Below are 16,918 nucleotides of genomic sequence, written 5' to 3' on the forward strand. Positions count from 1 at the left end.
AACAGCCAGAAACACAGTAACTTCACAGTAACTGTTAAACACATTTCACAATAACAAAGCTTCACCCAGAAAACTGAACGTAGCATCAGAGCTGCAACTGCTTCCAGGGTGAAGTCATAAGAATGAGATAATAAGAACTTATAATATCTATAATTTATAGAGTAACACATTAATGACAACATATTTCTCAGAACAAAGAAACAGCAGGCAGCCAGAGGGTTCAGTCAGGAAGAAATCCTGCAGGGTTAGTTTGTGGAATATCCTGAAAACATTCATGTTTCCTGACTGTTGGGGTCTCTGACTTTACGTCCTCCACCAGTTGAACCAGGAAGTGAGGAATCCACCATGAAGGACAGCCGACGGCTACAAACACGTCTGAACACAAGTCGGCAACTTTGTCCGTTGCTTTAACACTTTGAGGACGACGGCACTGACTGACAGCAGTCGAGTCCTGCTGATCTATCTTCTGCATTTCTATTGTCGCTATCATCTTGGTCTCAGTGTATTTTATCATTTTCTTTCATTTGTTATTCATTTTGTCTTTAAATTGTTCATAAATGTATTTTATTTTTCTGGTCTAGAGCTGTCTGTCTTACGATTGTCCTGTCAATCATCTGTTGAGCACTTTGAACTGCACTGAAATGTATGAAAAGTGTTAATAAATAAAGTTTGAGTGAGTGAGTGAGTGAGTGAGTGAGTGATCGATTGATCGATTGATTGATTGATTGAGTGAGTGACTGCTTGCTTGATCGACCGCTTGATTGATTGATCGATTGGTTGATTGATTGGTTGATTGGTTGATTGATTGATTGATTGATTGATTGACTGACTGATCATCTCTTTTGGTCTCAATACATTTCAAATACTCCGTAGAGTCAAAAGTAAGGACAAACAAACACATATCTGTGGAGGTTCCCTCGTCATGCTGTACAGTAGAGCTCAATATCTTTGGAAGTCAATTAAAAATAAATGAAGTGAATAAAAAAAGATGAACTGTAGTCATGAATCGGAACAGCACTGTGTGCCTCTTGACTCTGTTGAATGTAGAAAGCTGCTTACTGCAGTTATCTGAATATGCTGCTGAGTTTGAAACAAACATTTATATTTTTAATATTTAACACACTAAAAGAGGTATTTGTCTTCTGAACTAGGATGTAACTAACGTGCCCTCATTACAATGAAACACAGGCTCATTTTATGAGCTTATGAAAAAGAGAAGTTGTTGTAGACGTTGTGATTTAGCTGATCTCCATAATCAGGATGAAGATTACTTCTCACTTATTTCACATTTCCGATTAATCCTTCCGTCATCTATTCATATCATTCAGTAGTGTTGACAGCAGACAGATAAATCTCAGACCTTCATAAGTGGTGTCATGAAACTGGATTTTAAAAGTTATGTTTTGAAACATGGAGTGAAACCCATATAGCAGATTGGCTGGATAACGTACCTGTAAGACGTACACAGGTGCATCAAACAATCTTTTTACACTTCAATTACTGGTGAATCGTGTCCCTGAACGCATCATGTGTTGCTGCAGCTCCTTTACACCATTTTACAGTGAGTTACATATAATCTATGATTTAAAAAGACTGGACACTAATATAATCTGGCTGTTAAAGTTCTTATCAGTCATTATAGAAATATTAGTCTTGTAGAAGCATTAATATATTTTTGGCCACTTGGGGGAAGCAGAACGATACTTTCTAAAGCTGATGTGTCCAACATGTGAGCAGTTAACAGCTTTTATCAGCAGACCAAGACAAACTTTGTCTTTCTCTTTTGGTGTCATGTTTGTGTCCATCAGATTAACTTAAATCCAATAACTTCCCTCCTTTTACTTCTGCTTTGGTCTCCACCGACCTCCTAAAAATAATCTCACTCTTTTAAAGTGTTAAAGGCTCCGAAATGTTCACAGTCTCATCCAAGAGCTGCCAGCTGCTGTTGGAAATGAAGCTGCTGAGTGAGAGATGATCCGTGTAATATAACAACCCGTAAATCACATGCTTCAAAGCAGTTGGTTTCATTTTCGTCCACTTCAGGAAAACGTGTAACTGTCACGCCAAGACAGCCCAAAGCGTGGCTATCTCACATTTTGTGGTTGTGGACCGGCGTGTCTATTTCATGCTCTGCCGTGACACCGGGTTGAATATAAATGACGTATGAAAGAACTGCTGAGTTGGCGATCAATGTCAGTGGGTTCGTCACAAAGAGCAACATCCTACACGTCACACCAAGCTACTGTTTATATCAAAACTATGAATCGTGTGGTTTTAATGTCTTATGAAAGCTCATCTTAATCTGAGAGATTTTTCCACCTTTTGGCACAAAGCTGCAGGTTGTTTGGATTTTCCAAATGATGGTGGCTAAAAGGTGAGCTATGCACCGTATTCCTACACTGCACTGATCCTCCTCCACTGAAGCCTCTGAGATCTTTGTGACCCACTTTAATAGTTTTATTTAACCAATCATAAACCATCATAACCAATCATTACTTTTTCTTTTTTTTTTTATTGTACTCTATTAATCCCCGAGGGGAATTTTTTTCACTACAGCAGCATCCTGAGGGGGAGCTGCTGCAGCAGGCTGCCACTAGGCGGCGCCAGGTAACCTGACCTGAGGTGCATGTTTTTGGATGATGGGAGGAAGCCGGAGAACCCGGAGAGAACCCACGCAAGCACAGGGAGAACATGCAAACTCCGCACAGAAAGGCCCAGGACCGGATTCGAATCCGGAACCTTTTTGCTGTGAGGCGACAGTGCTAACCACTGCACCACCGTGACGCCCAACCCTAACCAACCATAACCAACCCTAACCAACCATAACCAATCATTACCACTGAGATTACCCTGAAAGCACACGCAGGCCTCTCAGAGTGATTCACCAATCCAGAGCAGAAATAACAAGTAGAGGAAATATTAAAAAACTGACTGTGGGATTCAACACACACACACACACACACACACACACACACACACACACACACACACACACACACACACACACACACACACACACACACACACACACACACACACAGACATGATAGCATGCAGGACAAACATGAGGACAGACATGTCAACAGAGGACAGACATGAGGACAGACATTGGACAGACATGTAGACAGACACGAGGACATACATGAGGACAGACGATGACAGACATGATTACAGACATTGGACAGACATGTAGACATACATGAGGACAGACACGAGGACACACATGTGGACAGACATGAGGACAGACATTAGACAGGCTGAGGTTTGGGTGTTCGGTGGTTGGCCGACCGGCAGAACGTCTCTGGAAGTCTTTGGATGTGAATGAGAGCAGATATGATCAAATATCTGATTCACAGAGCGCCAGAGGCTGTTTGGACATCTTCTGTGCAGCGATCTGTCCTCCGCGAGACACACAGGAAATCAACATGCACACATTACTTCAGGCATGGCGTGCACGGCTCTGAGGACAGACCACGGTCCTGTTTGAGGAGAAATCCTCCTGGAAGTGTGCGATGCATCACGGGTCCGTTCTGTTCCCTCTCCCTCGGATGAACGGCCGATGACAGCCGGAGAGACGTCCCGTTGAAACACCTCGCTGTCCTCAGCGGGGACGCCGAGTGGATGTCAGCCCCCCTCTAATCTGGACAGAGAAACGCTGACGTTCAGAGAGCCACGTCTCCACCGACCACGATGCAACGCAGCAGCCATGTTGTGTTCACCACCCTCACGGCGCTCAGCTCTGGCTCCGCCCACTTACACGAACAACCCACAGCTGATCAGAAAAACACTGGAGGGTTTGTTCTGATCTTATCTTTTTAAGGTTTGTCTGAAGGCATCTGAGGAAAATATAAATACAATAAATAAGAAGATTTTCAGATGGACCTCCAGAAAACTAATAAGAAGGAGTGACTTTAGCTAACAACACCAAGATAACTGATGGACACATTTTATTCACTTTGGATTTGATGAGAGAAGTTGAATGGGAGTCTATGGAGCCGGAGGCTTTTTGGAGCCGACCTCTAGTGGCACTCGCTGGTATTGCAGCTGAAGACACTTCTGGATCGACCACATTGTTCCGACCTGGCCGTTTTCTGAGGTCTGACCGCTGTTACCATGGTAACAAGTTTACACATGAGTCAATTATGTGTATTATGTGTATTGCTTTAATTCATAAAGTCAACAAGTCTTTTTTAATGGCTAGATTATTCATCCAAGTGTGATTGTCTGATCTCAGTCACACCATCCTGAAAATGTTTCACAACAAAAGCTTCATTGAAACAGATGTGAGCTTTTAGTTTGAAATAGATACAGGAAGTGTTCAGTTTTTATTTAACTGTTATGCAAAAAAAACTTCAGCAGGAATGATTGAAACTTCCTCTCTACTAAACAGGGAGACAATGATCTCCTGTCGGCGGTCCAGCTTTGTCAAAATGTGTGAGCATGTCGACGTGTTTGAGCCTCGTCATTATTGCTCTACGAGTAACACTTACAAACAAGAAAATCATGAAGGCTTTCTTTTTCATGGAGTCTGGACCTGCGCATTAAACATGAGTGAAACACCGCCCTCTTGTGTCCAACTTGAAAACTGCACAGTAATCAGAACCTCTTGTCAGGTTGTTTTTGAAGCGCCGTAAAGCTTCTCTCCTTTCTGTTTTCCAGACCGCTGCAGCGAGCTTCACATCCACAACCGAAGGCCTCAGTTTCACAGCCGGGTCTGAAAGATGAAGGTCATCGTGGGTTTGTTGTTCCCTCTGAACTCTGGAACGAAGTCTCCATTTGTCAGGAGATGTCATGCATGTTTCAATTTTAGTTGGTATTTATCAAATATATTTTCCATGTGGGAAGGGCAGGTACTTCAGTAAAGACACCTTTACTACAAACGTACCAGGAAAACATACATTTTTACAGCTTTGGCTACAAAATGAAGAATTCAAAGAATCAAAGCTGATGAAGGTGAATTAAAAACAGACGAAGCTGAATGTGAAGTTTGTAAAACCTCTATAGATCTATGAAGTATGGGAGAGGGAGAAGCATGCTGGCTTCCTGCTCAGGGGTCGGGATGTTTGGTTGCACAGGCCGAGTTATGTGCTGACAATTGTGCAGCAGGTTTGTAAATGAATGGTAATAAAATAATGGCAGCCTGTTTGTGTTTATTAGAGGTCATGAAGTTTCAGCTGTTTAAAGGAGCAGGAACATATCTGCAGTATGTGGTTATTACCCAGCAAACTGAATGAGTCGTCGTGGAAACCTGTGAGCTCCACTGTGATTGGCTGTCATACTCAGCGTTTTGTATTTTTGTGTATTGCCACTGAAGCTGAAGTGAAAAAGACAGTTAACATTCAGACAGAACCGGCTTTATTCATCAGCTTCAAAATAGTCAAATCTATTTCAGACAAGAACAGAATCATTCATCAAACAATAAATAACAACAGCACACCAGGATTATTCTCTGAACTGTGAAGATGCATCTGAAATGTTCCAGAGGAAATGCAGAGCGAGTGCTGACGCAGCAGTTATGAAAGAGGAAAGTCAAACGGTGAGAAGAACTGGAACCGTGAACAAGCTTCTGTCTGACAGCCATCTGGTCCTTGAGATCCCAACAACACCTGTTGGTCTGCAGACCACACCCACCTCACAGAGGGGAGGGGGAGGGAGAGAGGGAGGGAGGGGAGGGGAGGGGAGAAGGGGGAGGAGAGGGAGGAGGGGAGGAGAGAGGGGAGGGAGGAGAGGGGGGAGGGAGGGAGGGAGGGAGGAGAGAGAGGGGAGGGGAGGAGGGAGGAGAGAGGGGGAGAGAGAGGGGAGGGGAGGAGGGAGGAGAGAGGGGGAGGAGAGGGAGGGAGGGAGGGGGGAGAGGGAGAGGAGAGAGGGAGGAGAGGGAGAGAGGGGAGAGAGGGGAGGGGAGAGAGAGGGGAGGGAGGAGAGGGAGGAGGAGGGGAGGAGAGGAGAGGGGAGGAGGGAGGAGAGGGGGAGGAGAGGGAGGAGAGGGGAGGGGAGGGGAGGGAGGGAGGAGGAGAGGGAGGAGAGAGAGGGGAGGGGAGGAGGGAGGAGAGAGGGGAGGGGAGAGAGAGAGAGGGGAGGGGGGAGAGAGGGAGAGAGAGGGGAGGAGAGAGAGGGAGGAGAGAGAGGGAGGGAGGAGAGAGAGAGAGAGAGAGGAGGGGAGGAGAGAGAGAGAGAGAGGAGGAGAGAGAGAGAGAGGGGAGAGAGGGAGGGAGAGAGAGAGGAGGGAGAGGGGAGAGAGGAGAGAGAGGAGAGGGAGGAGAGAGGAGAGAGGGAGAGAGGGAGAGGAGAGGGGGAGGAGAGGAGAGGAGAGGGAGGGAGGAGAGGGGAGGGGAGGGGAGGGGAGAGAGAGGGGAGGGGAGGAGGAGAGGAGGGGGAGGGGAGGAGGGGAGAGGAGGGAGGGGAGGGGAGGAGGGAGGGGAGGGGAGGGGGGGGGAGGAGAGAGGGGGGAGGAGAGGGGAGGGGGAGGAGAGAGAGGGGGGAGGGGGAGAGAGAGGGGAGGGGAGGGAGGGGAGAGGGAGGAGGAGAGGGAGGAAAGGGGGGGGAGGGGAGAGGGGAGAGAGGGGGAGGAGAGGGAGGGGAGGAGAGAGGGGGAGGAGAGAGAGGGAGAGGGGAGGAGAGAGAGGGAGAGGAGGGAGGGAGGAGGAGGGGGGAGGGGAGGAGGGAGGAGAGAGAGAGGAGAGGGGGAGGGGAGGGGGAGGAGAGAGGAGAGAGGGAGGAGAGGGAGGGAGGAGAGAGAGGGGGAAGGGAGAGGGAGAGGGGGAGGAGAGAGGGAGGAGGGAGGAGAGAGGACGAGGAGGTGGACGAGGAGAGGACAAGGAGAGGACAAGGAGAGAGGACGAGGAGAGGACAAGGAGAGAGGACGAGGAGGTGGACGAGGAGAGGACACGGAGAGGACAAGGAGAGAGGACGAGGAGAGGACAAGGAGAGAGGACGAGCTGCTGCCCCACCGACAGACAGCAGAACCATGTGGCTGATATAAACTTCTAGGAACCACAGCAGCTCAGACAGACCCGGTCTGGTTCTGGATCCTACAGTTCCCATAATGCAACCTGGTCGGCTCCCTCACCAGGCCTCCCCCCACATGTAAATGTCAACATGGCTCCAATAACACCGGTTTCTGATGAAGAAACCTTCTCACATCCAGTCTCGCTCCGGATCGACGCCACAGACCAGAGCGGACAGGAAGTTAGTCACCTGACTAAATGAAGGCCTGATGACATCACCATGACATCACCAGAGTTATTCGTCAGACTTGAGGAAGCTCTGCCAGAAACAGAAGATATCAGATGTTTCTGGAGGTTCCCTCATGCCAGCTGGAGTTCCAGTGGCTGACCTGTGACCTGTCACTCAAACACTTCCACTAACTCCAGATGAAGGTTTTAAAGACAAATGAACTTTCTGCAGAAATCAAGAAGCAGCTTTGTGTTTTCTTTTGTTTGTTTCACTGCAACACAAAGATCTGAGGAGGAACCGTTTGGAGTCCTTGTATAGTCTGTGTGTGTGTGTGTGTGTGTGTGTGTGTGTGTGTGTGTGTGTGTGTGTGTGTGTGTGTGTGTGTGTGTGTGTGTGTGTGTGTGTGTGTGTGTGTGTGTGTCCTTTAGGAGGTCCAGCGCCACCAGGCCACCTTCATGCGGTCCCACACGGCGCCTAAAGAGTCGAAGGCGGGGCGTACATCCAGGATGGAGAACTGGAAGGTGTCTTTGTCAATTTCACCGTCGTAGTAGTCGATGACGTAACGGACCTCCGTCCCACAGCGGTCGATGATCCAGTCGTGGCGGTCGAAAGGAAGCTCGTAGCTGCACAGACAAACAGTCACTCAGTAAGATAATACAATAATGTCCAATATAATGTAGTTTCTACTTGTTATAGTTCTATTCAATGACCCATTTGGTGAAGTCGGGTCTCTTTTGGTCCTTTTTGGTCGCTCCGAGCACCCGTACCGTAACACCACGGATAGTCACACACTTACAATCCTAGAGGAGGCTAGCTGGACCGGTTTGGTTTGAACACATGACACGGAGCTAAAATGTTAAAAACACATGAGAACATGAATATCTTTGTTCATCAGATATCTTTGTTCATCAGATATCTTTGTTCATCACATATCTTTGTTCATCAGATATCTTTGTTCACCAGATATCTTTGTTCCTCAGATATCTTTGTTCATCACATATCTTTGTTCCTCAGATATCTTTGTTCATCAGATATCTTTGTTCATCATGTATCTTTGTTCACCAGATATCTTTGTTCATCACATATCTTTGTTCATCAGATATCTTTGTTCACCAGATATCTTTATTCATCAGATATCTTTGTTCATCACATATCTTTGTTCCTCAGATATCTTTGTTCCTCAGATATCTTTGTTCATCAGATATCTTTGTTCATCATGTATCTTTGTTCACCAGATATCTTTGTTCATCACATATCTTTGTTCATCAGATATCTTTGTTCACCAGATATCTTTATTCATCATCTTTGTTCATATCTTTGTCCTCATCTTTGTTCCTCAGATATCTTCTTTTCACCAGATATCTTTATTCATCAGATATCTTTGTTCATCACATATCTTTGTTCATCACATATCTTTGTTCCTCAGATATCTTTGTTCATCACATATCTTTGTTCATCACATATCTTTGTTCCTCAGATATCTTTGTTCATCAGATATCTTTATTCATCAGATATCTTTGTTCACCAGATATATTTATTCATCAGATATCTTTGTTCATCAGATATCTTTGTTCCAACCAGACTGAACTAGCTGATCAGTTTAGTGTTTCTATTTTTCTGTATTTATTCAGTTGGAGACTAGAAATCCTCTCTGTTGCTAGGTGGTTGCTAAGGGTCCAACTACTTCCTGGAGTAGTAAACTTTGTGTACGTTACATAAGAGTCTGATTGTTTTCCAGTTGTTAGTCGTACCCCATGTGTTGCCATGGAAACGGAGACCACACTAATAAAAAGTTTTACATGACAGTGAATTTCTCCACAATATGAACACATTTAGATGACATGTTTTATTTAGATGGTAACTTGTTGTCAAACGTCATTATTGGCATGATGTAAAAACACCCTTATGTTAGCAGCAGCTGATGTGGGCGGAGCTACAATAAGATCACATGCACACGTCACCTCCTCCGACTCCAGCTGATGTGATTTCATGTCCAGTGATGGAACCCTGAACACTGGATATGTTCTTCGAGAACGAGGTGTGTGTGTGTGTGTGTGTGTGTGTGTGTGTGTGTGTGTGTGTGTGTGTGTGTGTGTGTGTGTGTGTGTGTGTGTGTGTGTGTGTGTGTGTGTGTGTGTGTGTGTGTGTGTGTGTGTGTGTGTGTGTGTGTGTGTGTGTGTGTGTGTGTGTGTGTGTGTGTGTGTGTGTGTGTGTGTGTGTGTGTGTGTGTGTGTGTGTGTGTGTGTGTGTGTGTGTGTGTGTGTGTGTGTGTGTGTCCACTCACCCCATCCAGTGACGGAGGCGGGCCCTTGGGGAGAACTCCTTGGCCTTCCCCCCGAACCTCTTCAGGGTCGGCCCACAGGGACATTCACTGAGGACAAAGCAGGTCACATGTTTACCTGCCAGGTGTTTGACGGACAGGTGGAGGTGTGACGGGGATGTGCAGAGCCTCACCCGGCGTGTAGAGCCTCCCACTTCAGGATCTCCTGCCAGGCCTGCTCGTTGTTCTTGTTGTGGATGTTGATGATGTTGGTCATGTCCGGAGCGGCGAGGTCGTCGTCGCGCCAGCGCCACCTGCAGCACAGGACCACACACGGTGAGACGGGACGGTGAAGTCACATCATTGCAGGCAACAGGACGTCACACTGAGCAAATCAAGTCCAAGAGGACATTTAAAACCCCGCCCTCTTTATGATGCGAATGAGACGTAGGTCAAACAAAAACAAATAACAAACACTCGTATGAAACACTCTTCAGTCTGCAATCTGCAAAACAAGCAAACATCTATCAGGACCTTCAGGATCATTACATTTATATAAATAACTGAGATTCAGGATTTAATAGTATTTTCTGTTCATTTGATGTCAAAATTATGATAAAGGATAAATCATTTTCATAATAAACTCCAGAACAACAAGAGTCATTTACTGGAAGAAGGCGAGATGATGTCACTCGGGAGTTCACGTCCGCCATTGTTATCGCTGTGTACGTTCCTCCATCAGCTGACGTAGAGGCAGCAGTGGACACCATCTACTCCACTGTGGCTAAACTTCAGACTCAGCATCCCGGTGCATTTTTGTTAGTTACTGGAGACTTTAACCAGTCTGGATAAAGTTCTGCCAACTGTTCACCAGTATGTGAACTGCCCCACAAGGAACAATAAAACTCTGGACCTACTGTATGCTAATGCCATGGATGCATACAGTGCTACTGCCCTTCCCCCCCTTGGTAGATCAGACCACAACCTGGTCCTGCTGACTCCCAGGTATGTTCCTCTGGTGCAGAGGCAGCCTGTGACCACCAGGACTGTGAGGAGGTGGACACAGGAGGCTAAAGACGCCCTGCAGGACTGCTTTGAGTCCACGGACTGGAATGTGCTGTTTGGACCACATGGGGAGGACATCAACAGCAGGACGGACTGTATCACAGAATACATCAAATTCTGTGAACACACCACCGTACCATCCTGGACTGTAAAATGCTTCCCCAACAATAAACCATGGATCACCAGTGACCTGAAAGTTCTTCTTAATCAGAAGAAAGCAGCCTTCAGGTCTGGGGACAGGGAGGAGTTCAGGAGAGTGCAGCGCCACCTGAAGGAGAAGATGAGGGAGTGCAAGGACTCCTACAGGAGGAAGCTGGAGGCCAAACTCCAGCAGAACAATGTGAGGGAGGTGTGGACCGGTATGAAGGAGATTACTGGATTCAAGGGGAGAGAGAGAGACAACCAGGGGGAACCTGGAGAGGAACAACCAGGGGGAACCTGGAGAGGAACAATCAGGGGGAACCTGGAGAGGAACAACCAGGGGAACCTGGAGAGGAACAATCAGGGGGAACCTGGAGAGGAACAACCAGGGGGAACCTGGAGAGGAACAATCAGGGGGAACCTGGAGAGGAACAACCAGGGGGAACCTGGAGAGGAACAAGCAGGGGGAACGTGGAGAGGAACAACCAGGGGGAACCTGGAGAGGAACAAGCAGGGGGAACGTGGAGAGGAACAACCAGGGGGAACCTGGAGAGGAACAACCAGGGGGAACTTAGAGAGGAACAACCAGGGTTCTCCCTGGAGAGGAACAACCAGGGGGAACCTGGAGAGGAACAACCAGAGGGCTCCCTGGAGAGGAACAATCAGGGTGAACCTTGAGAGGTCCAATGAGCTAAACTGTTTCTTCAACAGGTTTAGTTCACCACCCTCATCTGTCTCCTCCACACCTCACACCTCCCAAACACCTCTGCTGCTTCCCCCCCCCTCTGCCCCCCCTGGTGAACTGCATAGAGCCCTCAATCTCAAAGGGCTCTTCCTCCATCGACACCTCGACCCCCCCCCAACCACCCCTCACTCCCCTCTCTGTGACGACTGGCCAGGTTAGGAGACAGCTGGAGAGAATTCACCAGCGCAAGGCTGCAGGACCTGACGGCATCAGCCCCGTGGTCCTGAAGACCTGCGCTGTCCAGCTGGCTGAGGTCCTACAACACCTCTTCAACCTGAGTCTGAAGCAGGAGGAAGTCCCGGTGTTGTGGAAGACGTCCTGTCTGGTTCCTGTACCGAAGAAGACGACTCCATCTGGCCTCAACGACTACCGACCGGTTGCCCTCACATCTCATGTGATGAAGGTGCTGGAGAGGCTGGTCTTGGCCCACCTCAGACCGCTGGTGAAATCTTCACTGGACTCTCTGCAATTTACGTACCAGCCTCATGTGGGAGTGGACGATGCCATCATCTACCTGCTGCAACGAGCTCAGTCTCACCTGGATGGAACCGGTGACTCTGTGAGAATCACTTTCTTTGATTTCTCCAGTGCATTCAACACCATCCAACCACTGCTGCTGAGAGTGAGAGGGGGGGGGGGGTGGACGTGTCCACCATCTCCTGGATCACTGACTACCTGACAGGCAGACCACAGTTTGTCCGTCTGGGCAGTGTGCTGTCTGATACGGTGGTCAGTGGTACTGGAGCTCCTCAGGGAACTGTTCTGTCTCCTTCCTGTTCATCTTCTACACCACTGACTTCCAGAACAACTCAGAGTCAAGACATCTGCAGAAGTTCTCTGATGACTCTGCAGTGGTCGGATGTATAAGGGATGGACGGGAGGACAGTGAGACGGACGGGAGGAGGAGTACAGGACAGTAGTGGAGGACTTTGTGGAGTGGGCGGGAAGGAATCACCTCCTCCTGAACGTGGCCAAGACCAGAGAGATGGTGGTCAACTTCAGGAGGAAGACGACGGCTCCACAACCGCTGAGAGTTCTGGGAGAGGAGGTGGACATGGTTGAGGAGTACAAGTACCTGGTGTCTCCATGACAACAGACTGAACTGGAAGACCAACATCAACGCTGTCTACAAGAAGGTGATGAGTCGACTCTTTTTCTTGAGGAAACTTCGATCCTTCAATGTGTGCAGCGAGATGTTGGAGATGTTCTACCATCTGTTGTGGCCAGTGAACTGTACTTCTAGTAGTCTGCTGGGGGGGAGAGGGAGGAGGGGGGCAGCATTGGAGCCGGAGACACCAACAGACTTAACAAACTGGTGAAGAAGGCCGGCTCCATCATTGGCTACAAACTGGACAGCCTGGAAAAGGAGGTGGAGAGGAGGACGCTGAGGAAACTATTATCCATATTGGATAATCCTGACCACCCTCTCCACCTGCTGCAGGGACAGAGGAGGACGTTCTCCAAAAGACTCCTCCAGCCGCTGTCACAAGGACAGATACAGGAGATCATTCCTGATACAGGAGATCATTCCTGATACAGGAGATCATTCCAGATACAGGAGATCATTCCAGATACAGGAGATCATTCCTGATACAGGAGATCATTCCAGATACAGGAGATCATTCCAGATACAGGAGATCATTCCTGCCGACCGCAATTAGACTGTACAATAACTCACCTCTGGCAAAATCCATCACATAACAATAACACTGTTGTCTGTTTCTTGGTTGTTTGTACATAATATATATAGATATATACTGTACTGTATATACTGTGCATTTTATATTTATATTTTATATATTTACTGCTATTTTATTGCTTTTCTATTGTTCTATTATTATCTTGTTGCTTCTGTATGCTGCTGTAGCGAAAAAATTTCCCCTCGGGGATTCATAAAGTAACTACCTACCTACAAGAGCTTCAGTCAAACCCAACCATCAGTGATGTCATCAACCATCAGTGATGTCATCGTTGGTTTGTGAACGTTATGAATCCTCCAGTTCAGATTCTGTCCGTCACCATCTTTGCTAGTTTGGAGCGGTTTGGAGCAGGAAGTGACCATATTTGGACGAGCTGGGGGAGGAGCCAGCGGTGGATCTGACCGATCTGATCGGAAACCTGACGATACTACGTCCCGCCCACCGATAGCTGTAACCTGACTGCACCACAGGCCTGTCAATCAAACAGACACGCCCCCAAAACCAGGTCTTCTTGAATCTTCTTTTCTAATGAATGAGGGATTATTTTCAGATGGACCTCCAGAAAACTAAGAAGAAGGAGTGACTTTAGCTAACAACACCGAGATAACTGATGGACACATTTTATTCACTTTGGATTTGATGAGAGAAGTTGAATGGGAGTCTATGGAGCCGGAGGCTTTTTGGAGCCGACCTCTAGTGGCACTCGCTGGTATTGCAGCTGAAGACACTTCTGGATCAGAACCATTTTACAGACCTGAAGCTACGAACTCTTTTAGAAACAGTCTGAGATCAAACGTCATCTGTTCGTCTCGTCCAGCTGTTTTATAGACATGAATCAATCCTGATGATGTCAGAACCGTTTTAGGTCTTCAGGTGACTGACCCCTTCCGCAGCATGGCGTTCCAGAACATCTGTTCAGACGGGTAGACCCAGTTCTTCTCGGCGCCGTGACGGGGAATGGTGGACTCTTGTCTGTTGATGGACAGATCGAAGGGCTGGTCTGGAGCCGGCACCTGGTTGGGAGGAGGCATCTGGACACAGGGGACAGAAGACACCATCAACACCTGGAGACTCTTCAGAGAGTGACGTCGTCACGGCATGAAAGAGACTGAAGTACAATGTAGCAGAGACCCCCCCATCCCCTCCCTCCCCCCTCCCCCCAGTGAATGGCAGCAGGTACCATGTTTGCCGGATCAATGTCGGCCGCAGCTTTCATAGGACACTCCACGAACTCGTAGGCCCGGTCCTGGTGGGCCGGACCCGCCTCGGCTCTGTGCATGGGACACTCCGGGGGGGGGGACGCTGAGAGGACAAGAACACCAGACTGGATCACGGTGAGTGAGACATTCAATCAAACACCCACCTGAACCAGGCTAGAAGGAAAAGTCTTCATTTAAAAACACACCAGCAACAATCAGCAGACCATCAAAATAAAACCAACCTGTGACGGGCTGAGCCTGGTGCATGGGACATTCTGGGGGGGGGGACGCTGAGAGACAGACAGACAGTTTAAACTCATTCATGCACCAGACATGTTGCAGAACACTGAGAGTAGAGTCACTGACATACCTTTGAGGGGCTGGGCCTCCTGGGGGGGGGCGGTCATCGTGGCCTCCGCCCTGACTGTTAGAGAGGCAGGGGTGGACACAGAGGTTCCCATCCTACCCTGATGAGGACACACACACACACACACACACAGACCCACACACAGAGACACACACACACACACACACACACACACAGACACACACACACACACACACACACACAGACCCACACGCACACGCACACACACACACCACACACACACACACACACAGACCCCCCCCCCCCACACACACACACACACACACACACACACACACACACACACACACACACACACACACATTAAGAAGTGGATCATCAACACTTCATTTCAATATTAGATATTTAACATTTAGATGAAAACACTTGTTTAATCTCATCCAGGAACTTATAGGTGATTATTATTATTATTATTATTATTATGATTATCATCATTTTTTTTATTATTGTTATTATTATTATCATTATGATTATTATTATCATCATTATTATTATTGTTATTATTATCATTATGATTATTATGATTATTATTATCATTATTATTATTATTATTATTATCATTATGATTATTATGATGATTATTTATTATTATTATTATTATGATTATTATGATGATTATTCATCATTATTATTATTATTATTATTATGATAATTATTATTATTAATTGTTATTATTATGATTATTATCATCATTATTATTATTATTGTTATTATTATCATTATGATTATTATGATGATGATGATGATTATTATTATCATCATTATTATTATCGTTATTATTATTGTTATTCTGTCCCCCACACCTCTCTGTCACCCCCCCCCCCCGACCCCTCTGTCCCCCACACCTCTCTGTCCCCCCCGGACCTCCGTGTCCCCCCGGACCTCTCTGTCCCCCCCGGACCTCTCTGTCCCCCCCGGACCTCCCCCCCGGACCTCTCTGTCCCCCCGGACCTCTCTGTTCCCCCCCCCGGACTCAGCCCGATGCTCACATTAGCATTAGCAGCTGTGCTAACAGTAGCTGGTGTTGAACCTGTCCGTCCGTGACGCGTCGTTGAGTCTCACCACCGTTAGTGTTGGACAAGAGACGAACAGCTGACCTACCGGAGAGGAGCGGAAGAGAGGAGGACCGGTCTTCTGTCCTGGTTCTGTCCCAATGTCAACGTGTGGGACACCGCTGGTAAATTACCCACAAGGAGTTGCACAACTCCGCACGTGACTCACATACGTCATCACGCTGCAACGGAGACGACAACGTAACATTTGGTGATGTAACATCCTGCACGGTGACGTGTATACACCTTATTATATATATATATATATATATATATATATATATATATATATATATATATATATATATATATATATATATATATATATATATATATATATATATATATATATATATATATATATATATATATATATATATATATATATATATATGTATATATTTATCTACACCACCACTTTTACATACAGTCTATGGTTTACACTGCAGACAAATTCATGTCAGAGGAGTTTTTCCAATACGAGGGTGTTTCTGGTATTTTGTCCACCAGCTTCAGGAGACTTTGAGGTAACACCATGTAAGAGCATCTTTTCACTGATTTAATACCAGACTGTCAGTGGAACAACTGGTTTTAGTCCATCAATCAATGGCCACGAATATCAAAACGTACAGTGAGGTTTTAAATGACTGTATTTTTAATGCTCTACATGGTCAGCCACGAGAGGGCGCCATACTACCAGGTTACTGGACGTGGAGCAGGGGTGTTCTGCTGGAGGAGGTCTCATCTTTACTGGAGGAGGTCTCATCTTTACTGGAGGAGGTCTCATCTTTACTGGAGGGAGGTCTCATCTTTACTGGAGGAGGTCTCATCTTTACTAGAGGGAGGTCTCATCTTTACTGGAGGAGGTCTCATCTTTACTGGAGGAGGTCTCATCTTTACTAGAGGGAGGTCTCATCTTTACTGGAGGAGGTCTCATCTTTACTGGAGGAGGTCTCATCTTTACTAGAGGGAGGTCTCATCTTTACTGGAGGAGGTCTCGTCTTTACTGGAGGAGGTCTCATCTTTACTGGAGGAGGTCTCATCTTTACTAGAGGGAGGTCTCATCTTTACTGGAGGAGGTCTCATCTTTACTAGAGGGAGGTCTCATCTTTACTGGAGGAGGTCTCATCTTTACTAGAGGGAGGTCTCATCTTTACTGGAGGAGGTCTCATCTTTACTAGAGGAGGTCTCATCT

At 46.9% G+C, this 16,918-nt stretch overlaps 1 protein-coding gene across 3 annotated transcripts; it reads right to left on the reverse strand.

Moving 5' to 3' along the window:
• Nucleotides 1-6,772: 6,772 nt before the first annotated feature.
• LOC138636986 (holocytochrome c-type synthase-like) lies at nucleotides 6,773-15,893 on the reverse strand. Of its 3 annotated transcripts, none has more exons than XM_069725394.1 (8): nucleotides 15,773-15,893; nucleotides 14,654-14,750; nucleotides 14,526-14,573; nucleotides 14,265-14,386; nucleotides 13,967-14,115; nucleotides 9,628-9,747; nucleotides 9,458-9,544; nucleotides 6,773-7,796 (listed from the first exon to the last, which is right to left on the reverse strand). In XM_069725394.1, the coding sequence occupies exons 2-8, from the start codon at nucleotides 14,742-14,744 to the stop codon at nucleotides 7,598-7,600; spliced, it is 816 nt and encodes a 271-aa protein (XP_069581495.1). In that variant the 5' UTR covers nucleotides 14,745-14,750; nucleotides 15,773-15,893; the 3' UTR covers nucleotides 6,773-7,597. The 3 variants fall into 3 exon arrangements, with proteins under 3 accessions (XP_069581495.1, XP_069581497.1, XP_069581498.1); XM_069725396.1 differs by lacking the exon at nucleotides 15,773-15,893 and adding an exon at nucleotides 15,661-15,744; XM_069725397.1 differs by lacking the exon at nucleotides 14,526-14,573.
• Nucleotides 15,894-16,918: the final 1,025 nt, after the last annotated feature.

Source organism: Brachyistius frenatus, unplaced genomic scaffold, assembly GCF_029030835.1.
Source record: "Brachyistius frenatus isolate BFR_SWC_R1_liver_20210118 unplaced genomic scaffold, ASM2903083v1 Contig_421, whole genome shotgun sequence".
Lineage (NCBI taxonomy): Eukaryota > Metazoa > Chordata > Actinopteri > Embiotocidae > Brachyistius > Brachyistius frenatus.

Coding starts and splice junctions, on each gene's coding strand:
- LOC138636986 (XM_069725394.1), bottom strand. CDS start 14,744: ATGGGAACCTCTGTGTCCACCCCTGCCTCTCTAACAGTCAGGGCGGAG. Junction 14,116..14,264: donor ACATTGATCCGGCAAACATG/GTACCTGCTGCC, acceptor CCCTGTGTCCAG/ATGCCTCCTCCCAACCAGGT. Junction 7,797..9,457: donor CGCCTCCGTCACTGGATGGG/GTGAGTGGACAC, acceptor TTGTCTGTGCAG/CTACGAGCTTCCTTTCGACC.